General features: G+C 42.1%; 1 protein-coding gene and 1 non-coding gene across 3 annotated transcripts in view; one reads left to right on the top strand and one right to left on the bottom strand.

Annotated features, from left to right (window-relative positions):
* USP13 (ubiquitin specific peptidase 13) overlaps window positions 1-27,338 on the bottom strand; it is a 109,437-nt gene that overhangs the window by 71,555 nt on the left and 10,544 nt on the right. The window contains exons 2-3 of one of the 2 annotated variants that reach the window (XM_027584459.2): window positions 12,290-12,415; window positions 5,720-5,780 (exon numbers count right to left, since the gene is read on the bottom strand). In XM_027584459.2, the coding sequence (XP_027440260.1) occupies window positions 5,720-5,780; window positions 12,290-12,415 (187 nt within the window). The remainder of the gene's footprint in view (window positions 1-5,719; window positions 5,781-12,289; window positions 12,416-27,338) is intronic. The other variant, XM_027584460.2, reaches the window with a different exon arrangement.
* Window positions 17,497-17,673, top strand: LOC113919130. Its single transcript, XR_003518857.1, has one exon. It is a non-coding gene; the product is annotated as a small nucleolar RNA SNORA81 (small nucleolar RNA).

Here is a 27,338-nt window from a genome sequence, read left to right as displayed (position 1 = left end):
AGCTCAGGTCATGATCCCAGGGTCCTGGGATCGGGTCCCACATCAGGCTCCCTGCTCCTTGGGAGCCTGCTTCTCCCTCTGCCTCTCTCTCTCTCTCTCTCTCTCTCTCTCTCTCTCTCTCTCTGTCTCTCATGAATAAATAAATAAAATCTTTAAAAAAACTTATAAAAATAAGCACAACTGCTGTTGTGCAAAAAAGCAAGAACTTTGTTGGGCTTCTTTATACTCCATCTATAGTTGCTTTTATTTTTATTTTTAATTCAATGGGATAGAAGGGGACCGTGATCCTTCCCAAACAGCTTTATCCAAATTAAGGAAAAGTCACAGAAGCAAATTACACTCTGGTTTTAGGGGACAGATCTAAGATTTCTCCTCAATATCTATGACCCCACAATCCCAAGTATAAATCTGTAAGTTCTAAATTTCCCCAATTAGAGTCTTACCACCCCAAAAATATCTAGTTGAGGAACCTACGGAGAAATTATACCCTAGGTACCAGTAAGACTAGGACCCCCAACCTCTCCCAGCAGCTACTTTCCACTATGGCTATTAACTTGCGATACCTGAATGGACACTTTTTCTAAATTAAAAAAAAAAATTGTTAATATCTCTTCCCAATTCAACTTCAATGATCTCTCTCAGATCCCTGGGAGAAGTGGCTGGGACCACAGCCATTTCTGAGAAGCAACTTGCCTCGGTTGAGAAGCAGCACCACGGATGAAAAGACCTTTAAATCAAACCAGGACTCGGACACCCCGCTCAGAGTTCTCCCTGGCCTGACCAGATTGACTAATCTGTGTGCTCAAGGTGAGAAGTCTGGCTGATCTAGTGCTGTGAAATCTGACCATTTACCCTCACAGGAAGGTACGGGGGAAACCTCCTTGAACACAGACCCTGGTCTGGGACCTACTTCAGAAGGAAGGGGCAAAATGAAGTTCACTAGAACGTTCTGGCCCTTATAGATACAGCTGAGTTTCCTGAACAGGCCCATTCCTAGAACTTTCCACAAATGCTCTGTTTTCAACCCATTTCTCATCAAGTATGAATGCTAAGGCTAAAACCAAAAAAGTGGAAATTTAAGCTCTCTGAGTTTTAGTGGTGGTTCTTCGATGTCCCAGACTTCAGACACAAAAGAACTTGACTCCTTTACTCCTATTTCTGAAAGTTGGTGGGAAGGTGGGGAAGCCAATAAAAATGTAAATATTTAACACTGTTTTAATGACATACCAAAGATCTGCACTAAATGCCTTAGCACTTATTTACACATCTATACACATTTGTAGCTTGACTGTAAAAAATATGTAAGATTAGGCCAGAACCACATCATGAGTCCTGGGGTATTTCTTTGAAGATCCTGGACTCCCTAATATCCATCCCCTTCTCTCCTTCCATCTCATAAAACAGTAAGTTTTGTATTAGCTGAGTCCAAAAATTCACAATCTCCCCTGTCGCTGTAAGTTATCCTTTAAAAGATAACCTAACAGTGTCCCTCTCTAGCTTAAAAACATTGACACAGAGCTACCCACTTCCTCAGTGCAGAGCGGCCCTAAGCCAAAAGAAATGCCCAAAAGCCCTGTTTGTTTAGTAGTTGGGTCCAAACAACTTAATAAGTGTTTATGTTCTAATGACTTAGTAACCATTTGAAAAAAATAATATACGTAAATGGAAAGGCAGAAATGTTTCATTTCACTCTTAAATCACCACAATCCCTTGCTAACGGGATGTGTGCCCCTGTTGGGCACTGCACAGCTTCTTTCTGAATCAAATGGAACACAGCCTCCCTCATGTCCTGTTCCACATTTATTTTTCACATGGTACTTGCCTTTTTACCATAGAAACCACCAAAAAACCAGCTCCACAAAGAGGCGAAGTCACTGAAAGGAATTTAGGATTCTCCAATAGTAAAACTACACCATGCTAATAGTTCATGCAATGTTCAAGCATCACTGCTATTCCCCTGAAACGTTAAAATAACCTGTGGTGCACCTGTGAGTTCACCGTAGCACCCTTGGGTGCCTCAGAGCACAGTTTGGAAACTAAGTGTTAATGGTCCCCAACTGCCTAGAGGAAAAAAGTCTAAAAGCATGGTATATATTATACTATTGCTGGAAGAATATACAAGATACGTAAGAATGTGTAAATAGAAAATACTATTTGTCTCTGGGGAGAGCAACCAAGTAAGCTAGGAGGCAGAGAAGCAAGAAAGACTTACTTTTCATTATAGAGCCCTTTATAACTTTTCAATTTTAAGCTTTGTCCAAAAAACATTGTTCTAAAAATGTTTTTTAAATCCTAAGTATAAAAAGTATAAAATTAAGTAATTCAAAAATAAATAATTGTCACACACACACACACACACACACACACACACACACCAGCAAGAGCTAGAGCTGAGTGAAGAGTCCTTAACTGTGACTTCACCTGAATGAACATCAAGGTAATCGGGAAGAATGACTTGAATGTTGAGGGGCAAGATGGTGCTCCAGAGACTTGGATAGGCCATTCAGCACCAGCTCAGTTTCCCTTATAGAATCAATATTGAAGGTCATAACTGAATGATTCAGTGGGTTCAATGTTCACTGTTGAGCCAGTGAAAAAGGAATTGGTCACGAAGTCATGAAGTGACTGGGGAAAAAGCAGCTTCTATCCAAGAGAAAGCATTAATCAGCTACATCTATTTTGTGAGGGGAAGATGGGCATTGTGATGACATTTTAATAGCAATGAGAAAAATGCTTTCTAGTCAAAGAAACAAAGAGGCTGCAAGAGAGCTCTGAGTTCTCTTCCTCTCCAAGAAGAGACAACCCCAACATCCCTTTTAGGGAAGCTACAAGCTGCCTCCCAGTAGCCACTCTCCCCTTCTTCCTCAAACAGACTTTACTCAATGAAGCCAGTTAATAAACTTAATGTACTTTCCAGTCTCCTGTACAGCACAAGGTATGACCACGTGACCAAGTCCTGACCAGAGAGGTGTAAAGTGAAGTGTTGCTTAGGGATCTGTGAGAAGACTGACAAAAGGAAGCTGATGACTCCACAGGGAGACTAGATATTTTTTTTGTCCTTCCCCCCTTCTTCTTTGCTCTTTTCTGGGATGGCGACATAAGGGTGGGAGTTCCAGAAGCCATTTTGGACCATGTAGTGACCATGAAGTTAGAATCACAGGGCAGGATGGAGGGTGAAGCAGAGATAGGGGAAGAGTCTAGATCCTGATGAACATGAGGCCATCACAACAGCCTGGACTTGCTGCTTCCTGATATCCTCTACATGAGAGAGAAATAAACATCCACCTTATTTAAAGTCACCAATATTTTAAGTTTTCTGTTGCCAGAAAATAAGCCAGATCTAAGCCTAATATCATCCTTCACTTGAATGTACAGGCCACATCAGCTTGAAAACAGCTGCGATCAATGTAATAAGAGAAAAGTGACTGCTCCTAGGGGACATGAAGCATCATATCGAGGGAACTGTAAATCTGGGCTTGCAAAACCAAATTCTCACTGGGATGAAGCAGCCAACATCAATGTGTGATGTATATGGGTAACAAACAATAGAGAGAAACAGGACCTGAGGCAAGCCCCAAAGTATAAATGGTGTTTACATTTAATTTTTTTTAAAAACTGGCAGAGTCCAAACAGAATATATTTGCTGGACTGTGACTTTTAAGGATGTTCTGTGGTTTTCTAAGATACGGAATGTTGAGTGAACACAGACGGCAGCCTGTAGAAATAGAAGCGGAAATAGAACAGTAGGTTAGCATTCCCAAGAAGCAATGGAAGAGGTCCACACAGTGTGAAGCACAAAACCTCAGTGCTTACTTTTGGATTAATTCTTAAAATAGTTACTTTACTATATCCTCTACCACCAAAGTGGTCACTAGAGAAATCAAACTGCAAGGTCTTTAAGTGCAAGACAGAAAGGTTAAAGGACAGGAGGCCAGCTGACTTCTCCATTCAGCCAAAGGAAAAATAACACCAGTAATTCAAAATGTTTAATTATTTCCACCTTTGAAAATGCCATGTTGATGCCATTTAATTCAGAAGTCACATCATCTCTATTCATAGAAGGGAGCCCAAGGCTAATAACCAAAGCATCAGATTGCACCCAATCATTTCAGCTTTGAGGCCCATTCTGAGCTGGTTTGGGTTTGGTTGGTTGATTTGGGTTGTGGTTCAAAGACCACAGAGAGGTGGGAAAGATTGGCCGGGGTGGAAAAACCAACTGTAGATAAGCCTCATAAAGAAAACCATGACTGAAAACCAGGACAGAAAACAACAAGCACAAGTCCAGTGTAGAATAATGGAGACTCAATAATGGAGACTCAAAGCAGGAAGGACACTCAGCTCCATGACTGTTTCCAATGGCTTTACTTTTCAAGTAATTAATGTGTCTTTTCATAACAACAGTGACACATGTTTGTTATAGAAAAAATTTAAACCAGACAAGCAAAAAGAAGAAAATAAAAATCACCTCAATCCCACCACTAGGAAAGAGCTACAATATTAACAATCTGGAATATATTTTGCCAGACTCTTCTGGACTCTCAGTTATACATGTATACATGTGTGTACATACCCACACATGTATACACACACATACATACATGTACACACATACACACACACATACACATGTGTACAGTTTTTTTTTTACCAAAATGAAATCATAACATGCAAATGATTTTGAAGTTTCTTTCAAACCATAATCCTAGGCATTTAGGGATAGAAACTTGCTTGGTCAAAAATTATCAAGTCCCTTCTTCTCCTGGCAAAAGCATTTCAGAAGTTTAATATGAAAAATCAGCATGATGACATGATACAGAAACTGGTACTCATTTGGCTTTTCTGAATGAGGGAGAAGAAAATCACTGCTAGGCACACACCACAGTAATCACTGCTGCAGGCAAGATCCACAGGCAGATGATACAATTAGTGTGCAAAGCTTTGAGGAGAAACAAGATATTAGCATAGTCTCAAAGTATTACTCCCAAAGTATTCATTAATTACACTGTATCTTCACAGTGGAGAAACCCAGCCAACACCACCTCAACAAGGGATCAAGGTTACAGCACCAATATGAAGACATCTCAGTATCACATGCCCCCCAATATCATGCACTGAGAAGGGCACATCGCCTCTGTAGTGTTCTTGCCAAAAATGCATTACCTCAGATTTTGGAGGAAACACCAGACGAACCCGAACTGAGGAACATTCTACAGAATAACTAGCCAGTACTCTTGAAAAGTGTAATGATTATTAAAGACAAAAAAAAAAAAAATACTTAAGAACTATCAAAGATTAGAGAGGATTAAAAAAAACATGACCACTAAATACAACATGGGATCCTAAAAAAAAAAAAAAGGACATTAGTGGGAAAAAATGATGAAATCTGAATAAAGTCTGCAGCTGGGCTAATATTAAAAAAAGAAATAACGTCTCTACTTTCAAGGCAGTGAAATAGGAGAGCAGGAGCAGGATCTTAATTACTCTCTAGTCACTGTAAGTATAACTGCTTCAGAACACTAAACCCAACTCGAAGAGTGCTAGAAGCATCCTTCGCCACTAGGTAAACACAAAGCAGAGGCAGATCATCGCAAGTTAAATGAGTTCCTCTTATCATTAAATTGTAAAGCAATAAATAACCTATTATTCCAAATCAAATAAGCACGTGCACATACACACACACAGAAAATCTGGGCACACTATTGATGACTATTTACATTACCTAAAAAAATCTTGGAATTCCTCCGTTTTGGTAAAGCTCCACCAGATGCCCCTCTTATCTTCTGAAAAGAAAACAAGAGATTGTTAAAATGCAGCCTATAGACTAGACAATGGGGAAAGAGCGGGGAGAATACATCTCACAGGTTCTCGGATTTTACAAAAGGTCAAGATGAAATTCTCAACCTGGACTAGAGATTCCAGGATAAACCAGAACTTGACCAGGTCAATGGAGGTAGGTGAAGGGCAACGCTATTGTTCTACCTGATTATTTTCACCAAGTTATCAAGACAGCACTTCTGGAAAGGGAAAGGAACCAGGGATCAAGGTGAACTAGACATTTCAACTTCGAATCGGCACATACTCCCAAGAGGCTGGAGTCCATGCCCAATGCTGGAACTACTCTGGAGAGATGATGGTGACTCCTGTAGAGAAGGCTCGTACTCCCTTATCCCCCTGCTACCCACTGGGTCCCTGTGCTTGGTCCTGGGCGTGCACAACAATCACTGTTGAAAGAGCAAATAAATACTGATAAGCAGTCACTGATATTCTGGTCATATTAAATCTCAGTCTAACCTCCCTGAACATTTCTGGAGCACCAACTAATGGCTAGTTGCCATCTGAAGCTTCGTGGATTTTCTACCTCTGGTAGAAGTCTGTGGCAGCAATGAAATAAATGCCCATCAGGTGGTTAAGCTAAAGAAATCATTTGTTACCCTTCCGACACACAAAAATTTTACCCTCAAATAGGATTATAAAAATTTTTGTTTCGGGCACCCGGGTGGCTCAGTCAGTTAAGCATCTGCCTTCAGCTCAGGTCATGATCTCAGGGTCCTGGGATGGAGCCCCGCATCGGGCTCCCTGCTCAGCGGGGTCTGCTTCTCCCTCTCCCTCTGCTGCTCCCCCTGCTTGTGCTCGCTCTCTCTCTCAAATAAATAAAATTAAAAAAAATTTTTTTGTTTCAAATGGCCCAAATCGTATTTCTACACCATTTGTCCTCTCAGTGATTAGAAAAGAGCACATCTCCAGCACACCATGGCATAAGGGTCAAAGCCCAGCATCTTCCCAAGTGGCCACGTGTTGTGGCAGCATCGAGGGCTTGCTGCTGCTTTAGTTTGTTCCCTTATCAGTCTTAAGTCTCCTTTGCCACACTTTATTATTTGGCATTGAAGGCTGACTCATCTTTGTGATTCTCACATTAAGTTTTTACAGCTTCTACTATTAGTTTATAGTTTACATCTTAAGCATGTGAAAATGACTGAACACTTTAGCTCAAAACTTGTCTCTCCAAATACTCATGCCAAATTCTTGTCCCCTCTCTTGGAATCCCTCTCCTCCAAGGTCTCCGAGCCGCTGTTCCTCTTCCCACCACATGCCTGTCTCAAAAAAGGGATGAAATAAAACCTGTACCAAAGGCACATTTAGCAGTCCTGGAGGTCACCTGAAATCTCTCTACCGAAGTTTACGGCATGCTTTTAATTGCTCCAAACTCACTGTCTCCTCCATTCCTGCAGGATGGTGGAGGGAGAGAGAAGGAGAGGGGCTGCATGAAGACCTGTTAGAATACGAGGCTCTCCCTGATTCTGCCATTCACACCTTAGACTTGGAGTAGATTCGCTTCCCTTTAGGAAAAACAAAAACAAAAAAACCCACTAGGTTTTCCTTCCAAAGACCATCGCCTCTGTGTCTGCCTCAGTCTCCACTAGAAATCAACAGGGTTTGAGAAACGGGAACTCCTTGGTCAGCAAACATGACTGTGCCCATGGGTCAGCTTCTGTGATGGCACTGAGGCTGCAAAGTAAATGAAGACGTGGTCCATCCCTTGAGCGGCCCACCAGCAAAGTAGGGGAGGATATATGCAAACAAAGAGCACAATAGATTCTGGTGAGTATTAAGAGATATGTGAAAAAGGTAGGATCATAAGACGGAAATGACAGTTCTGGAGGTGGAGACTGTGGGCAGGTAAGAAGAGCAGCAGGTCTGGCATTTAGCAACTGCTCAGCAAAGATTTGTTCAATGGATGGATGGATGATGGATGGACAGATGGATGATGAACAGATGAATGGATGGACAGATGGATGGATCGATGGATGATGAATGGATGGATGATGGATGAATGTATGAATGGATGGATGATGGATGAATGTATGAATGGATGGATGATTAATGGATGAAGGAAGGAAGGAAGGAAGGAAGGAAGGAAGGAAGGAAGGAAGGAAGGAAAGAAGGAAGGAAGGAGTAGATAAATGGATGGATGGATGATGGATGGAGAGACAGATGATGGATAGAGAGATGGATATGCTGACCATAGGGAATACAAGTATGAGAGGAATGAGGCATCCCAGAGAGAAAGACAAACAGCATGTACAAAGGTATGAAATCATAGTGTATTTCAGGAAGAAGTGGTTTGATATATCTAAAGCGCAAAGTTGGTGGAGTAAAAGTAGAGTCAGAAAGGCTAGAAGGGGCCAGATTACAGAAGGCCTTGCAATCACATGCGCAAAAAAAAAAAAAAAAAAAAAAATTGGGACTTCAACCCGCAACAAAGGGAGATACCAGAGATTTAAGCTTCAGAGTCCCACAGATGCACAGATACATGCATTTGAAAAGATCACTCTGGGTGCAGCACGCACACTGGGTGGGATTCAAGGAGGCAAGTTTGAAGGAAGGATTACTATGGAGAGGACAGGACGGACTTCAGAGCCATTTGGGAGGTGCAGGTAACCAGACGTGGGTCACCAACCAGCAATGGAATGAAAGAAGAATCCAAAAGACTTCTAGGTCTCTAGAATTCAAGATGAAGGACAACTCTGAGAAAGAGGATTATTCACTGAGTCTGGGCACACTGAGCTTGAAGTACCTATGAGGTGTTCAAGTAGGAAAAGTCACATCAGAGTCAGATGGTCAGATCTTTGGCTCTGAAGAGACACTGATTAGGAAGTCATCAGTTCAGAGACAGTGGTTAAACAAGGAAATGGACAACACTGATAAGGAAGAGTAGCTTTCAGAGAAAGATGGTCAAAAGGCAACCTAGGAAGTGTGGATATAAGGAATAAATGAATGAAGAGACGCTAGTGAGACAAAGTCAGAAAAGGCAGCCTAAAAAACAGGAGGAAGCCAGGAAAGAATGGTGCCAACGAAAGCAGGAGAGGAGCAGTTCCAAGAGGGAAGCAAGTTCAAATACTCAAAAAGCCAAGCAAAATCAGGGCTGAAACATATCCACCAACAAGACAACGCAGCAGTCACCACAGCCCTGGCAGTTTTAGTGGATTAGCAGGAAGATCGACCCAACGGCAATCCTGAACTTCCAGCGAGGGATACTAGAGGTGATGAGAACAGGAAAGCTTTTAAAGACACTTTACTTGAGGGATGGGTTGGCCAAAGGAGGACACAAATTACAGGGACAGTTTTGTGATGTGTTCTTTTTTAAGATGGAAGGAAAAAGCCAGAAGAGCAAGATGTTGAAGAAAAGGGAGTTAAGGAAGAAGCAAGTTTCCGAGGAGGAAACAGAGCTGTGAGGACAGAGAACATAGCTTTCCGCTGGGTTGTGGGAACCCAAGGCAAGCAGCTCAGGAAGTTCCTGTCCAGGGTCCCTGTTCTCAGAGAAGTACAAGTCAAATCATTTTCTGAAGAGGATGAGGGAGGCCTCCCTGGTAGCGCCCTGAGGACAGCACCCAGAGTCTGGAGGGGGCGAAGCTGCAGGCCAGGTTTGCTGGGCAGTGAGTGGGGCCAGCAGACGGGGGAGGCCAGGAGTCTGACAGGGCCCCAGACCATGGTGGTGCAGGATTGCTCACAGTGTGTACCTGGAAGCCGGGATGACACTCACGGCATGACTAACCAGAGCTCTGGGGACAGTTAAGGAGGCAAGACAAGGGCATAAGAGCCCCTTGAGGGCACTGGTGGTAAGAGAACATTTTAAGCGCTGAGAAGCCGTCTCAACAAACAGGGGAAGTGGCCACCTGGACAAGTCACGGGCCTGCAAACTGCAAGGAGGGAAAACAACAGAGTGAAATCAGAATAAATGAGAGCTAAACTGAGAGAGGGTTGTGGTCAGAGAGTGAAATATTTAACTGAAAAGTTAAGAGGCAGAGCTAACTGCACAAGACTGCCAGCATTCTGCAATTCTACCACAAGCTTTGGAGCAAGTTATCTCAAGCCTCAGGGCCTAGGTTTCATTTCCCCCCCACACCCCCACCCCCGGTTTCCTAAAACTTCATCATTTTATATTAAGACATATGTCCGGGACAAAGCATACCTCATAAGAATTGCTAGGTCCCACATGACAAGAGCAGTGAATGTAAATCATGTACTATCAGGTGAATATTAGATTATTTTAAAGCTAATCATTGAGTTGATGGCTTATCTGACCTCCTGGCCTTTCTTCCTCCTCTTCCTCCTACTCTGCCCACTGTCCAATTTGGGGATCTCTCCTGTGTCTGGAACTTAAACAGAAAACATATTAGGTAGGCTAAGGTGAACGATCACATGAACTTCAAATCAGCATCGACTCTTTAGAAGTTCCAACACAGTCTACAAACTATTAGGACTGAAGTGAAAGCTGAAGAGTATTGTTAAGTATAAAAGTCAATATTTGAATATTATAACATCCCCAAATATCATCAATAACCAATTAAAATACATGAAGTAAAAATTAGCAGTAACAACAGTTACAAAAATTACAGAGTACCTAAAAAAAATCTCACAAAATACAAGCTCTTTTATTGAAAATTACAAAATAGTATTGAAGGAGACAAAAGAGAACTGAATAAACAGAGAGGTATGTCATTTTGAATACTCATTCAATAAATATTTATGAAGCACCTACTATGTGCTGGGACTGTTAAGTGCTGAAGACACAGAACTGAACAGACAAAAATCCTTGCCCTCATGGAGTTTACCCGATGCTGTGGATTACAGATTAATCTCTAAATTCACCGTGATTGTGCTCAAAATCTCAACAGGATTTTTTAAACTAGACGAACTGATTCTAAAATCTACATAGAAAAATAAATGTCTAAACCCAGGGAAGTTCCGGAAAAAGTGCTTGCACTACCAGATACCAAGGCTTGCTGCAACAATGCAGAGACAGAAAAATAAGATCAACAGAAAAGAACCAAGAGCCCCAAAATAGCCCCAGGTACAAATGGCCAGTTAAAATGTATATATAAAAAAAAAAGATGGTACTATAAATCATTGAAAAAGACTGTACCACTCTAGTAAGAGCAGGACAACTGGTTACCAGTGAGAAAAATAAAAAACAGATTCCCATACTTCACACAAATACAACAATAAACTATAGACCGATTAAAGTCCAAAAATGTCACACATATGCTCATGCAAACACACATGCACTTCAAAAACAAAAGTATTAAAAGAAATATGATTATAACCCTGAGTTGGGAAACAATTTCTTAGATAAGATACAAAAGGCACAATTCATAAGAAACAAGTTTAATAAATCTCACATCGAATTCAAAACTTCTATACAGAATAATTCATAAATGAAGCAAAAAGTCAAGCCACATACCATAAGAAAAAAGGAAAACCAGAGAAGAGAAAACCAGGATGGCCGACAGACATATATAAAGATGTCCAACCCTCACAGAAGGAAATGCCAATCATTTAGATGCCACTTTGCAACCATTAGATTGGCAAAAATCAAAAGTCTGACCCAGTGTAGGTGAAGGTGTGGGAAAACAGGAATTAATAATCAGTGCAGATAGGAGTATAAATCGGTGCAACCACACTGGGGAAGGATTTGGCAATACCTCACCAAAATGAAAATAAGCACACCCACACACCAACATTACCACTTGCAGATATTTAATGGTTGCCTCATTTGTAGAAACAAAAAAGAAAAAAAAATGGGAACAATCTAAATGTTCATCCGTAGGACAGCAGGATAATAAATGACAAGGTACTCTTAAGAGGGAATAAGAAATCATAAAATGAATTAAGTATATTCAGATGCATTGCAACACGAACAGATTTCAAGGATGTGAAAAGGGTAAGCCCTACACAGAATTATAGGTAACAGTATGATAGTATTTATCTACATCTTAAAAACCCATAAAGTCCTTCTACATATCGTTCATGACTATCCGTACATAAATGAAATATAATGACATACATAGGAATGAGAACAAAATTGCAGCCATGGTTACTACTGGGGAGGGAAACAAGACTTGAGCTTTCAGGAAAGCTCTTTCTCTTGCTCAAAAAAAAAAAAAGTCTGAAGCAAAAACATCCAAATATTTTTTTATTTCTGATTTGGGGATTTCTGACATTATTTTGTGTACTTGTCTGTATTTTTGACTTAATTTTTTTTCCTTCAATCAACTCATGTCTTGTTAACACTAATGAGAAATTCAGAGGAAGAGAAAAATTAAACTGGGTAAGGTAGGGTTTGGGGAAATCTATGAATCTCTGCCAACAGTCATGTTTCTGTTTCCCATCATCAAAGGGCATCAGAAGTCACGTGGGCAGAAGAAACCCTCTGTGCTGTGTGATAACGCACAGCACAACAACATTACAGGAAAGATCCCAAGGCCATTTCTCCCAGCGTGTGTCTCACCTCTCGCACGTGTCTTTTCAGGTGCATGTATACACTCTGTCCAGTTTTTCGAAAATGTCTTTCAACATGTTCCCTTCCAAAGGCCAAAAATGTATTCATGCATACATAGAGTCCACCTTCAGAATTCTAGGAGAAAGAGATGACAAAATTAGCCAAGCAAACCTCGCCAAGTCATTTAGATACAAAAAAGGGGAAGGGAAGGAGGGCGAACTAGGAAGACAAGGCCCAGCAAAAGGCCACCTGTTCATCGTAGTCCCCTGCGATGACCCTCTGGGACTCCACAGCCAAGCACAGCAGCAGCTGCCACCCCAACCCCGGCTTCCAGGTGCTCCCGGAGAGCTGCCCACAATCTCCCAGTCGCAAGAGCCTCAGAGGCCCTGGGAAATCCACCTGCTTGTCTGACTCTTCAAACTGGGGTAAAGGACAATAAGGGAAAGAAGAAGTTTGGCCAGTGATCCAACTCCCACCACTGCAATGGTTTATCAATCACTCTTCTTCACTGATGAATGCAAGTCTCCAGAACAGAAAGTTCTATACTCTTTTAGCAGGACGGGGTTCTTCGATTCAAAGATATTCGTCCCTTCCTTCGGTGACACAAGATATGTGATGGTACCCATTAATAAAATAGGACAGTTTAATAAATCAATAATAACTTAATGAGTAAATAATAGAGGATGGAGTCCTATCATAATCCTAACTACTTATTTTTGCATGCCTGATATGTGCCAGGTGCTTCTCATATACTATTTCTAATCCTGACAATACCACAAGCTGCTTATTATTATTTCCATTTTACAGTTTAAAAAAAGAACTAAAGATAAGTCACTTGTCCAAGTTCACACGACTTGAAAGTGTCAGTTAAACTAAAGCTATTTCTCTTTCTATGCCACATTTCAAATATTATTTAATTACTGACATACTGGCACAATGAACAGTCAAGGATATTGTTCACATTTTCGATGCTTGAGTTTCTATCCCAATTTCATCTCTCCTCTTTCTCTCAATTTGCCTATAAAATTAGCCATCCTTGGGGTACCTGGGTGGCTCAATCGGTTGAGTGTCTGACTCTTGGTTTCAACTCAGGTCATAATCTCTGGGTCGTGAGATCGAGCCCCACACTGGACTCCAGCTCAGCTCAGAGTCGACTTGAGATTCTCCACCTCTGTCCCTCCTCCTATCCCCCTTAAATAAATAAATAAATAAATAAATAAATAAATAAATAAAATTAGCATCCTTTCCTCAATTTCGAAAGTGGATTTTTATTAAGCTTTGTCAGTCTCACCTCACCAAATAATTTTCAAAAATAATTTTTTAAAAAAAATCTATCAGAATTGCCAACAAGCGCCTATCAAAATTCCTTACATTTTAGTAGAGCACAAATTCAACAACAAAACAGGCACTGATGTTCACTACAAATACATGAAAAATAATTTTTAAGTTCCAATAACTCAAGATTGTATATATTTTTAATTTCTAATAAAGTTCTCTAACACTGTATCTTTGGTTTATAACCCAGACATAAATGAGTCTTATCACAATGAGGATATTATGGCAGCATTAGTTCAGATATGTGTCTATTATTGCAGCAAATATATTGCATAAGGCAAGAAAAGGAAAAAGGCATAAAGATCACAAATAAAGGGGCGCCTGGGTGGCTCAGTCTAAGCGTCTGCCTTTGGCTCAGGTCATGATCCCAGGGTCCTGGGATCAAGCCCTGCTTCAGGCTCCCTGCTCTGCAGGAAGCCTGCTTCTCCCTCTCCCACTCCCCCTGCTTGTGTTCCCTCTCTCGCTGTCTCTCTCTGTCAAATAAATAAAATCTTTAAAAAAAAGAAAGATCACAAATAAAGAAGTAAAATGGTCTCGATTTGCTGATAACATTATAGTCTATATGGAAAATCCTTAAAAATCTACAAACTACTAACTAGTAAAACTAATAAATGAATTTAGCAAGGTCATGGAATACAGGTTTATAGGCAAAAATCAATTTCAATTTTATACTCTGGCAACAAACATCTTGCAAATGAAATTTTTTAAAATTTGAGTATAAAATAGCATTCAGAAAACAGAGTTATTTAGTTTGTGCCTCTGGATAACTTTCTCTCTTTGAATGAGATCATTTCAATAAAACTAGAAAAGTTTTTCAACTAAAGGCAACATATTATATTCACTTGATCAACAGATTAAATCCTTTCAAAAGTTTTAAATAGACATGGTTTTTGCATAGTCATAACCCTTAGAAAACTTGCATCATTATAATGGTGAGTTATTCATTAGGCCCATTAAATTGAGCACCACATATTGTGATTTTAAAACATAACATTTCCATTCTCTTCCAATAAAATGTAATTCAATCAAAAAGAATTCAAACCAGAAGATATACCAGTGAAAATGAGATTTGCAACCAGGGTCCTGAACTGCCACTAATTAGCTCTGTGGCCTAAAGGTTGTCATTCAGTCTCTAGGCTTCAGTATTTTCCTTCATAAGCATGGCCAGCAAGAATTCCCACCTCACAGGGTTTCGTTAAGTTCAAATGGGGTGAGCTTTTCTGCACGTGGATGCATCGTTAAAGTCTCCCCTCCCACCGCCGTCATGTGTAAGTCAGAGTCTCCCAAAGAGCCTGAACTGCTGCGGAAGCTCTTCATCGGAGGTTTGAACTTTGAAACAACCGATGAGAGTCTGAGGAGCCATTTTGAGCAACGGGAACGCTTACGGACTGTGTGGTACTGAGACATCCAAACACCAAGCGCTCCAGAGGCTTTGGGTTTGTCATGTATGCCACTGTGGAGGAGGTGGATGCAGCCATGAACGCAAGGCCACACAAGGTGGATGGAAGAGTTGTGGAACCAAAGAGGGCTGTCTCAAGAGAAGATTCTCAAAGACCTGGTGCCCACTTAACTGTGAAAAATATTTTTATTGGTGGCATTAAAGAAGACACTGAAGAACATCATCTAAGATTATTTTGAACAGTATGGGAAAATTGAAGTGATTGAGATCATGACTGACCGAGGCAGTGGCAAAAAGAGAGGTTTTGCTTTCATAACATTTGATGACCATGACTCTGTAGACAAGACTGTCATTCAAAAATACCATACTGTGAATGGCACAACTGTGAAGTAAGGAAAGCCCTGCCTAAACAAGAGATGGCTAGTGCTTCATCCAGCCAAAGAGGTCGAAGTGGTTCTGGAAACTTTGGTGGTGGTCGTGGAGGTGGTTTTGGTGGGAATGACAACTTTGGTCATGGAGGGAACTTCAGTGGTCGAGGTGGCTTTGGTGGCAGTCGAGGTGGTGGTGGATAAGGTGGCAGTGGGGATGGCTATAATGGATTTGGTAATGATGGAAGCAGCTTTGGAGGTGGCGGAAGCTATAAAAATTTTGGCAATTACAATAATCAATCCTCAAATTTTGGACCCATGAAAGGAGGAAATTTTGGAGGCAGAGCTCTGGCCCCTATGGTGGTGGAGGCCAATACTTTGCCAAACCACGAAACCAAGGTGGCTACGGTGGTTCCAGCAGCAGCAGTAGCTACGGCAGCGACAGGAGGTTTTAATTACTGCCAGGAAACAAAGCTTAGCAGGAGAGGAGAGCCAGAGAAGGGACAGGGAAGCTACAGGTTACAACACATTTGTGAACTCAGCCAAGCACAGTGGTGGCAGGGCCTAGCTGCTACAAAGACATGTTTTAGACAATACTCATGTGTATGGGCAAAAAACTCGAGGACTGTATTTGTGACTAATTGTATAACAGATTATTTTAGTTTCTGTTCTATGGAAAGTGTAAAGCATTCCACCAAAGGGTTTTAATGTGTATATATATATATATATATATATTTTTTTTTTTTTGCATCCATGCTATTGATTGCTGAATGTAATAGTCTGATCATGATGCTGAATAGATGTGTCTTTAAAAAAAAAAAAAAAGTTCAAAGGGGGTGAGATACATTTCATGCTGTAAAGCATTACATAAACAATAGCAATTATTTATTATAAGCTACAGTTCCGTGTGCCACGTATATCTCCTATTATCTCAATTATTTTATAATTAGGGGAAATAAGCAGAAGGAAGAAAACAATGAGTCTGACATCCATACTGACTGGGGGCAACAAATACTAATCTATTAGAAAAACATATTAACCAACCAGTGGGAGAACCAAGAAATTAGCAAGTGGAAGAAGAAACATGTTCAAGTACAGCATTTTTCTGGAGAAAAACACAGAATAGCTATATAATGCAAGAGTTTACAAAGTAATCTCTAAAATAGTCATAAAGTCTTTGCTAATTTCATTGCCAAGAGTTTTTGACTTATTAGGGAATTTGATTAAAAATTTAATATACCCCGGCCTCCTGGGTGGCTCAGATGGTTAAGCGTCTGCCTTCAGCTGAAGGTCATGATCCCAGGGCCCTGGGATCGAGTCCCGCATCAGGCTCCCTGCTCCTTGGGAGCCTGCTTCTCCCTCTGCTTCTCTCTCTCTCTCCCTCTGTCTCTCATGGAGAGACATAAATAAATAAATAAATAAATATTTTTTTTTATAAATAAATAAAATCTTTAAAAAAAAAAAAGACAAAAAAATTTAATATACCCCAAACATTCATTGTCAATTCCTGGGGTCACCTGATATTGTCACAAAGTCCATAATCAGGGAGGAAAATGCTTTAGCACTCAGAGGCAAATGGCCCCACATAGGGAAGATTCTATGACAGACATCCTCAGGTCTCGTCCACCCCACACATGGCTGGCCTCTGAAGCCCTGCGTACCCCTCCACCAGCAGCTCTGAGATGGGGGTGCTGCCCACAGGACTTGCCACCTGTACTAAAACTTCAGGACACACTGAAATCCAAATCGCTTTAAAAGCTACCCCATATAGAACAAACACTTCAGTCTAATGATCCATGCTTTCTTCCCTCTTGCCGTATTAATGTCTACGTGTTGATCCTGTAAGACTCTTTTCACGTTCAAAGGCAGTACTCTATGACATGTGCTCTGAAGACCTTCTTTCACTAATGATAAGCCTATGCTGACAAGTCTCTCTCTCCCAATTCCTTTGGTTGATAGCCTGGGGTCAGAGCTGAGCTGACTCTTAAGTTTTCCAACCCTCAACCTCATGCTCTCATTAACCAGCCGCACCCCCACTAAGATTACTGCCCTGGAAAATACCGTAAAGCAGTTGTCTTCCTGTGGCCAAAAGTGCAGCCTCGAAATCGGGCAGGACCTTCTTTTGCATAAGCACTGTGCTAAAATTGCAGAAACTAAGATCACATCTTGGGTTTTGTAATGATGCTAGGCAAAGTACATTCAAGAGGAAAAGGAACTGCCCCAGAGTGTAAAGACTGGGATGAGTCTCTCAATGTCCAGTGTTCTTTGTCTTAAGGTGTGATGCACTACGTCTTTAGAGAAAAATAAAAATAGGGGGCACCTGGGTGGCTCAGCTGGTTGAGCGTCCAACCCTTGATTCAGCTCGGGTCATGATCTCAGGGTTGTGAGATCGAGCCCCCACGTCAAGCTCTGAGCTCAGTTTGAAGTCTGGCTTGAGATGCTCTCTCTCTCCTTCTCCCTCTGCCCCTCCCCCACCCTCACTTCACTTTCTCTCTCCCTCTCTAAAAAAATAAAAAATGTTTAAAGAACGAAATCATGCAGATTAGAAAACTACCAAGTGACAGTGAAATACAACTTGAAGAATAAGAGGGCAGAATACAAAATAATGCTTTTCTCAAGTGATGATGGGTAGAGTGCTTTATTTTTTTTTTTAAGATTTTATTTATTTATTTGACAGAGAGAGACACAGAGGAAGAGGGAACACAAGCAGGGGGAGTGGGAGAGGGAGAAGCAGGCTCCCCACCGAGCAGGGAGCCCCATGTGGGGCTCGATCCCAGGACCCTGGGATCATGACCTGAGGCAAAGGCAGAACGCTTAACAACTGAGCCACCCAGGCGCCCCGGTAGAGTGCTTTATTAAATTAAAACAGGTTATAAATGAAATTCAGATATATTGCAGTGATTTTTAAAATAAATTTTAGCATGCATGAGGATTCCAAAAATATATTCATTCTACGGTAACTGCTTAATATATGTTAAAACACAAGAAACACAAAAATGGGGGGAAATCACTGATAAAGGTTATTGGGACAGGGCGCCTGGTGGCTTAGTTGGTTAAGCGACTGCCTTCGGCTCAGGTCAGGTCATGATCCCGGGATCCTGGGATCGAGTCCCACATCGGGCTCCCCCTACTCTGAGGGGAGCCTGCTTCTCCCTCTCCCTCTCCCTGCCACTCCCCCCACTTGTGTTCTCTCTCTCTCTCTCTTCATCAGATAAATAAATAAAAATCTTTTAAAAAGAAAAAAAAGTTAATGGGACAGTTAGACAACAGTATACAATAAAATTAACCTTGATCTACATTTTATACCAAACATGGAATAAGGTCCAGAGAGCTCCAAGAGATAAGCATTTAAAAAACCAGAATAGAGCAGAAGAGCATATTTATCCCACTTATTAAGGGGAAAATAATTTCTGGCCAAGAAAATATAGGATAGAGAGATGGTGTAGTTGAGTATAAAAATGTAAACACTAATGAAAAAGTTTTACACTACAAAAAAAAATGAAACAAATAGAAAACCAATCACAACAGAATGAGGAAAGATGTAAAGTACAATGAAGAAAAGTTTATATCCAAATTATGTAAAAATTGATAAAATTACAAGATGTCAGCATTCAGTTTCAACTTGGTAAGTTTTTCTTTTAAGATCGTTTAGTTTTAATTGTGAGAAAATATTAAAGTCAAATCATCACATTCTCACTACCTCCTGAAGTAATAAGCACATTAAAACAAACTCAAGGCAAGTATATGCCTACTAAACTAGCAAAAAGTATTAAAATTACAAAGCCTGAAGCCAAAGAGAAAACCTGTATATGTACTCTCACAATATAAATCGGTTCTATCTTTCTAGAGATCAATACAACTATGACCCTTTGACACAGTATTTCTCCTTTGGGTACAGACTGCAGGAACCCAAAAGAAAAAGGGGAAAAAAAACCCTAATTTGCACAAAAATATTCACAGATGCACTATTTATAATAGGAAAAAAAGCTCCCAAACAGAGGAGCTAAGACCTTGTGGCATATAAACACAACAAAATATTACAATGTTATTTTTCCTTTTTTTCTTTTTTCAAGATTTTTTTTTAATTCAAGTTAGTTCACATATCGTGTAGTATTAGTTTCAGGGATAGAATTTAGTGATTCGTCCAGTGCTCATTACATGACATTCCCTCCTTGATGTCCATCCCCCAGTTACCCCTCCCCCCAAACCCACCTGCCCTCCAGCAACCCTCAGTTTGTTTCCTATGGTTAAGAGTCTCTTATGGTTTGTCTCCCTCTCTGATTTCATCTTGTTATATTTTTTTCCTCTCTTTCCCTATAATCCTCTGGTTTGTTTCTTAAATTCCACATATGAGTGAGATCATATGATAATCGTCTATCTCTGATTGACTTATTTCACTTAGCATAATACCCTCTACTTCCACCCACGTCATTGCAAATGGCAAGATTTCATTCTTTTTGATGGCTGAGTAAATATTGCAAATTGTATGTCGTGTATATAGAACATAGTATAGAATTGTATACAGTATGCACAGAAAAATAATGTTCACGAAAAAACACATGCCAATGACAAGGAGGAAAAAGAAGAGAGGAAGGGAAGTCTGTTCATTGACCAAGATCTGAAATGAAGCTGGAATGTCATCAGTGGTTTTATATTTAAGTTCTTCACCTTGGGGCTCACAGCCTTACCTCCCATTACCTTTGTGCTGGGTCCAAAGAAGTGTTTGTCAAAGTACTATCACAAAAGACCAGATTGTTTGGTGTTGTGTTTCGTTTTGTTTCTGTTCATTAAGGAAAGACATGTGACCCCACTGCATGTGACTAGTCCCGGCTCCAGCCAGATGAGAACTTACTCCCACGTGTAAGTCCCACAAAACCCAAATGGGTCTATACGCTGTTCAAACAAACTAATCCACTGCTCACACACTTGGATGTCAAGTTGCTATAGAAATTTCTAAATGCTTACTCTCAGTGTTTGTGCTTATCTCTTGGAACCAGTCAGCTGACCACACTTGAGTAGCACTGGCCTCGAGCTACCAGCTGCCATATCCACACCCCAGTCTTAGAACTGCCCAGGACACTACCGTTCTAAGAGTGCCTCATGGTCAAGAAAGCATCACTTCAAGGACCCTCAGAGATGTCGGGTCAGGCCCCAGACCTTCAGAGCAGCCCACACCAAAACCAGCTACATACACTAATACCTCCATGACTGTACGAGCTCCCTAGATCCCACGCCTGTCCACTTGCCCACCAACCATCCTGTGCCCATAACCGATTCCCATATCTCCCGGCTCATCAGCCTGTGCGGCTGGTCCGTAACCCCAAATCCACTTGTATTTCGTGACTGTTAGCATCTCATTCATTGAAATCTGTGGCTGTGAGAAACCCAGGCTTCCTTCATTTGAGGCCACCATGTTCAGATCCTGAATCACACATTCGCTCCTTGAGGGCAGAGAAATCACATCATGTTCATTACTAAATTCCAACAACAGTACCTGGTACAGAGCAGAACTGAAGAAACAGTTATGGAGTGAGTGGCAAAGTTTGTGTAGTTATTTGTCATCCAGTCCCAGAGTTTAGTCTCTCTCTGGAACTGATCCTCAGCACCCTTCTGATCTGTATTTAAGGCACTTCAGAGCACAGGCTCCATTTCAAGTCTTTGACAGAACTAAACAATGAGGATCATCAAAAGAAAGCTGGTGGCCAGGCGCAGAAAAACAGCCCTAGACATCTGCAGGAACACTAGTTTTTCAGGTTTATTCAGCTAAAACCAGGCTCTCAGCAGCTTGAACACTTGAACCCCGTTACCCCAGCTCCCCTCCTTTCTGTGACCAAGCCAGCCTCACTGGTTCTTCAGGACAGTGGCTGCCATGTCCACACCCCATCCCACCTTAGACCCGATCTGGCTCCTACCTCCAGAGGCCACCCAGACCAGAACAGCCAGTGTGCACTTCTCTGCATGCATGCTCTCAGCTAAATAACATTCTAATGATCATTTTCATAATGCGCTAAACAGAAACTTGACCAACATCCAAGACTTGATTTGGAAACCTGAAATCACAAGGAAGTCAAGAAATGTTATTCAGGGCTTCTCTAAAGCTCTATAATGATCCCCTACCACAATTTCTCCCACGCCACAATCAAACCACGAGAGAGGAGCAACATTAGAAGCCCATGCATTGCTTAAACCCACCCTTCAAAGCATTTCAATATAAACATGATATACAAACATTCGTTCATTTATTACTTTATACTGTATTATCCTACATACTATTCAGAAGTAACATCAAGGACAAAGTCACCTTTCTTTACAAAGCTGCCTTTTAAAAGAATATTAAAACCAAGGCGAATATAAAGGTCAAGGTTACATGTTTTCAGAATAGCAAGTGAACAGTCATTTTAAATAAAAATACACCACATTGTCAATCAGTAGGTGTTCAGAGAACTTTGTTTACGATGGTGTGTTCTTGGAGACCGGCCTCCGCTGGAAGACAGGAAGGGAGAGCAAGCCTGTGTGAGCAGCGCACTCAGGAAACAGAGTCACTGCGTAACGCTTGTTTTTATAACCACAGACCAGTGTGGAAAACAAGCAGCCATCGCCGCAAAGAGAAACATGATGTAGGTAGATGGTGTCACAACAAATCCCCATCCAGGACAAATTCCATACTAACACCCAGGAAGGATGTGACTCACACACTCATGCAAAAGGGAGATGAAAAGGACAAGAAAACAGTATTTTCTAGAACACTGATTTAAAAAAAAAAAAAGGAAAGAAAAAGAAATGGACTGAATTAGCTACTTGTAACAGTGAAAGGAAATCACCTGAATGCCCAAGAACAGATTTCTTTAGTAATTTATACATCCACGAATTGTAACACCTTTCAGCCATTTAAAATTTATTTGTAATGCATATTTACTGAAAGTTAAAGCTCTGCACAGTATTTTTGAGTGAAAAGAGCAGGAAACCAAACAGTGCTTACAGCGTTACAATATACACACGTGCTGGCCCTGCACGTTGTGGTGGGACATCATCTCTGCACGCAGAACTCACATGGGAAGGTTTTCTTTGTTGTCTTTCACATTTTCTAATTTTTCTTCAGGAAAATTGATTCATTTTTTAATAGTAGAAACAACCAAATGTGTTTAGAACTAATTACATGTATACGTAATAGAACGAGCAGTTGTTCAAGTGTTCCCTTTTCTTAACCCAAGCTTTCCTTAGGCTTTCACAACCAACTTCATAGCTCTAAGGGGCTGTATATTCTTGCTACTCCCAGTAATTAAGATTATCTGAAATAACTAAGATTATCTCAAAATGTGTGGCTTAGGAGATTTGGGAACACACAAGTAAAAGAGGGGATGAAGAGTGTAATCTCAGGGAGAAGGATGAGAATGTGGTGACAAGAGAGAAGTGAAACAAAGCCAGGTCACTGTACCCCAGCCCAGGTAGATGCCATCCGTGTTCATAGAAGGGGATTCAGAGATCGTCTGTGTGGAGTGGGGAAAAGCTGTGAAGGAGAATGAGGCAGTGATGTCTCCTCTGGGGATTAGAGAAGTTGGTGCGGTGTGGGGCAGGAGGAGTTGATTCAGCAGAGGGAAAGACAAGCCCAGTTGGTGCTCTGATGACATTTACATCCTACTGCAAGATCACTCTGGCTACTGGGTGGGAGCCAAGAGAATATAAGGTCACAAAGCTATTACGCAGTCTAGAACCACACCACCACTGGCCACATGGAAATATTTAGCTCTAAATTAATTTAAATTAGTTAAATTAGAAGTTCAGTTTCTCAAACACAATGGCCACGTGGCAAGTGCTCAAGAGCCACGTGTGGCTATGGGTTACCATACTGGAGATGCAGAACAAGTCCATCACCACAGAAAGTTCTTTTAGACAGCCCTTGTCTAAACAAGTCAAGATGGTGGCTTAGCCTGGGGGAGGTGGCAGGAAGTCAGGGAAGGGGACTCACAGCAGGGACGGGGAAACTTTGGCAGGCGCAGGTTATAATTTTAAGAAAGAGTCCCTGAGCAAAAAGATGGATGAGAGAGGGGTGTGTGGAAAAGGGCAGACACAACAACAGCTCCTGTTTTAACTCATTAGACTCATAAGACTACCCACCTCTCTCTGTTGAACCCTTGCTTTCATCAAGCAACCACCTGCCTATTAATTCTGCCTCTCAGGTACTTCCACATCTGAGTGGTACCTATAAACATTCCAATGACCAGAGCACAGATCCCCAGGACATTCTGGATTCTAGAGGCAAACAAACAGACAATAGTTTGTTTGGCTTTTTTTAAAGATTTTATTTATTTGACAGAGAGAGACACAGCGAGAGAGGGAACACAAGCAGGGGGAGTGGGAGAGGGAGAAGCAGGCTTCCCGCCGAGCAGGGAGCCCGATGCAGAGCTCGATCCCAGAACCCTGGGATCATGACCTGAGCCGAAGGCAGACACTTAACGACTGAGCCACCCAGGCGCCTCTGGACAAGAGCTTTTAAATGCAAAAATTAAATACAGGCAGACGGGAAGCCAATGGGCAATAAGAAAGTAAAACAAAGTTCCAGATCAAGGGCAGCAAGCATGCAATCCACAGAAAGGGGAAATATGATGAGGAAAAAGCACTATCAAAAAACAGGCTGAACAGCAAGGAAACACTCAAACAGCTTGCCAGTAGAACAAAACTTCCAGAACACAATATTTGCAAAATCCAAAAACCTTGCTTCCAAAAGCAAATCCACTGAAATAAAATTATCCATATAAACTAAGTAGAAAAAACCAAATGCATATAATCCCAGGAGAGTGTAGGCCTCTCTGCGGGACATCAATAAATCTTGCTTGTGGCCATGAAGTGTTAAGAAAAAATACAAATGGGGTGCCTGGGTGGCTCAGTTGGTCAAGCGACTGCCTTCGGCTCGGGTCATGATCCTGGAGTCCGGGGATCGAGTCCCGCATCGGGCTCCCTGCTGAGCAAGAAGTCTGCTTCTCCCTCTGACCCTCCCCCCTCTCATGCTCTATCTCATTCTCTCTCTCAAATAAATAAATACAATATTTAAAAAAAAGAAAAGAAAAAATACAAATGTTGATGCAGTAATGATTCTTCCCATTTGCTCCAACTTTGCCATTCTCCCCTCTGCAGAGGGCTCCCACATATGCCTTAGAGCCGCACAGCCAACCCAGACAGCTAAAGGCAGACTCCAAACTGCTACGTTTTAACACACTGTATATTTACTGTTCCACCGATCCAACATTTAGGAACTTTTTTCCTAAGGATAAAACCACATCCTTGCTCTGGGTATTTGGAGCAATGAGGATGCTGTCACCCAAACAGCTGGGGAAGGGTTTTGGCAAGGCATGAGAAACAGCTACTACAAGGTTCACAGGACAAATAAGCAAAATAAAACTTGTCAGAGTGAGGACACTGAGGTGAGCACCTTCGGCAGGGCTAAACTGAAGCTACAATCCATGTAAGCAGTTCCCAGCTTACATATAAAAAGAGAAAATGTGAAACCACCTATCAAAGGTAAAAACGTTTTATAGTCATTTCTTCTCATTTTTAAAAAGAGATGGTTTCTTCAGGGTGCATTTCCCCTGACAAACTATATTAAACATGAGGATTAGGTTTCCAGGCTAACCCATAAAAGCCCATCACTACGAGCTGGATTTGAGTATGAATAATAGCCCTGAACAGAGTTCCCCTCCAAGGAGGCCAGCAAACACTCCTGCCCAAGGCTTTTGCTGAAGGGCAGAGCCTCACGCAGAATTGCCAAGTACAGGCTGTCTCTCCTTGGCAACCCCAAGATACTATAAATCTCATTACACATTCTTCTCAGAAGGATCCCCCCCCCAACTAAATCCCACTGAAGAGATAGCTAGCATTAACTAGGTTTAATGGGAAGGCATGATTATAACAACCCTTCCAGGTAGGTACTACAGGGGGGAAAGCCAAGGCTCAGAGAAATTCAGTGAAATTAAGACACCTGCTGAAGTCTTACTGCTACTAAGTAGTAATGGGGTGGGGGGAGGGGCTAGGACCCAGGCCAGTCTGGCCCTCCACATGGTGCCTGGGGCAACTGAGAAGCAGACGTTGTTTTGGTGGCAGGAGCCAGGTGGGCGGCTGTGGGCAAGCACACGCGTCATGGAGGCTTGGGGAAAAGAGCAGTTTCTTCCTTTTTACCAAGGCCATTTCATTCCAGGAAAGGAGACGGGGCAGGCAAAGGAGAGCACCCCACAAAGGAGAGCACCCCACATTTGTGCCAGGTGCTCTTCCAGGCTTTCCTGAAGGGGAGGAGAGAGGCTCCAGCAGGACGCAGCAGCTCCACTTCCCAGACTCCAAAGGACAGCCGGAGTCCCTGGGAGGTGGCTGCCCCAGGCTGACAGCTCCCCGACAGGACAGTGACAAGGCCCAAGGTGCTGGGCTCCAGACCACCGGGCCCCCACAGCCCACCCACCCTCATCAACCGATGTCCAGCCAGTGGGCTGGATCTGTCGGTGGTCCTGCTCTGCTGGTGCAGGCCTAGAGAAACAGTGCATATCGGCTGGGGCTCCGTCCAAAGCTTCAGGCTTGAGACTCAATGGCCAAACATGCTCAAAGGCACACGTCCAAAGGAGCAAATCAGCAGCTGTGCCTAAAGGATACAATATGTGAATTACTTTCACCCTTGTCCCCTGCCCATTCCTCTCTCCTCCTGGCCAGTCAATCCACTGATCCCACTAACAGACCACGAAGCCTATTTCTAAGAACTGCTGGGGACAGAGACATCTGTATCCAGGTCACCACTTTGAGCAACACCCAAAGAATTAACCAGGGCCAAGAAAGCGACACTTGGTTGCATCAGGAGAAAAGTTTTCATAACTGCAACTTACAAGAGCCGTCAGGCTCTGGGCCAATCGCCCACGTAGTCAATATGGGGCAGATTTACTCTAGAGTGATTTTATTGCATACAACAGTCAAGTCTGCATGTATTCCCTCTGTAACTACTTGTACAACAGGATTATCTGTTCAAATTTCTAATTCCTGGAGGAAATACTGCCCCAGACTCCTGTCTGAGTTTCCCCACGCAGCACCCACCCACCTGATTTGACCGACTCACCCCCATTTATGCCCTTGATACACTCCATCTGCCCCACTACAAACCCTGAAGTCACCTTTAGCTCCTCCCACTCCTTCATCTGCAGCATATTCTAAGTCACTAAGTTGCGCTGTACCTTTCATCAAAATGTCTACTGAGTTTAGTCCCATCACTCCGCCATCTCTCTCCCCACTGTCATCACCCTCATGAAAGCATCACCCCCCCAATATTACTACTACCCCGATTCCTATTCCGGTTCTCCCCACCTCCCAACCTTAGTCCTCCTTCGGCTTCCAGGACAGCCACAGCAAGTAACCACTGTCCTCGTGCTATTCCCTGGCTCCTGACTGGCCAGCCCATCGGTCGACCTTACCAAGGCCAACCTTTATAACCCGCAGAGGATTCAGCCCTGCTTTTCAGTTGCCCGAGTAATCCTCTCTTCCTCACATACATCCCAAGCTTGGTGCCACCTCCATGCCTCTGTCCCTTCCTCCCCCAAAATGCCACTTTTCAGATCCCATCCCGGTATCCAGACCAGTAACTTTTCTAGATTGTATTGATTATTCCTGCATCTGAAATCTCCATTCGTACATGGTAAGTGCCACACTGTTTAAAATTTAATACTCTATAAGTGCTTCAGGGTCTAAGGTCATGACACGTCAGGGCTCAAGTCCCAACTGTGTCACGCACCAGTCTTTGAACAAGTCCCTGAGCAAGCTACGTAACCTCTCTGACTCTCAGTTTCCTCTTCTGTGAAACATGGCAACAATAGTAATTATCACTTATGAGCCAATTACTATTGTGATTAAATGAGATAATGTATATAAAAGTACCAAGCACCGTGTTTGACTCCTAGTAGACACTCAAAATTGGTGCTCATACTCCATATTA

Source organism: Zalophus californianus, chromosome 1, assembly GCF_009762305.2.
Source record: "Zalophus californianus isolate mZalCal1 chromosome 1, mZalCal1.pri.v2, whole genome shotgun sequence".
Taxonomy (NCBI): Eukaryota; Metazoa; Chordata; class Mammalia; order Carnivora; family Otariidae; genus Zalophus; species Zalophus californianus.
Note: the sequence above shows the minus strand (reverse complement) of the source record. Positions and strands in the feature narration are given on the sequence as shown.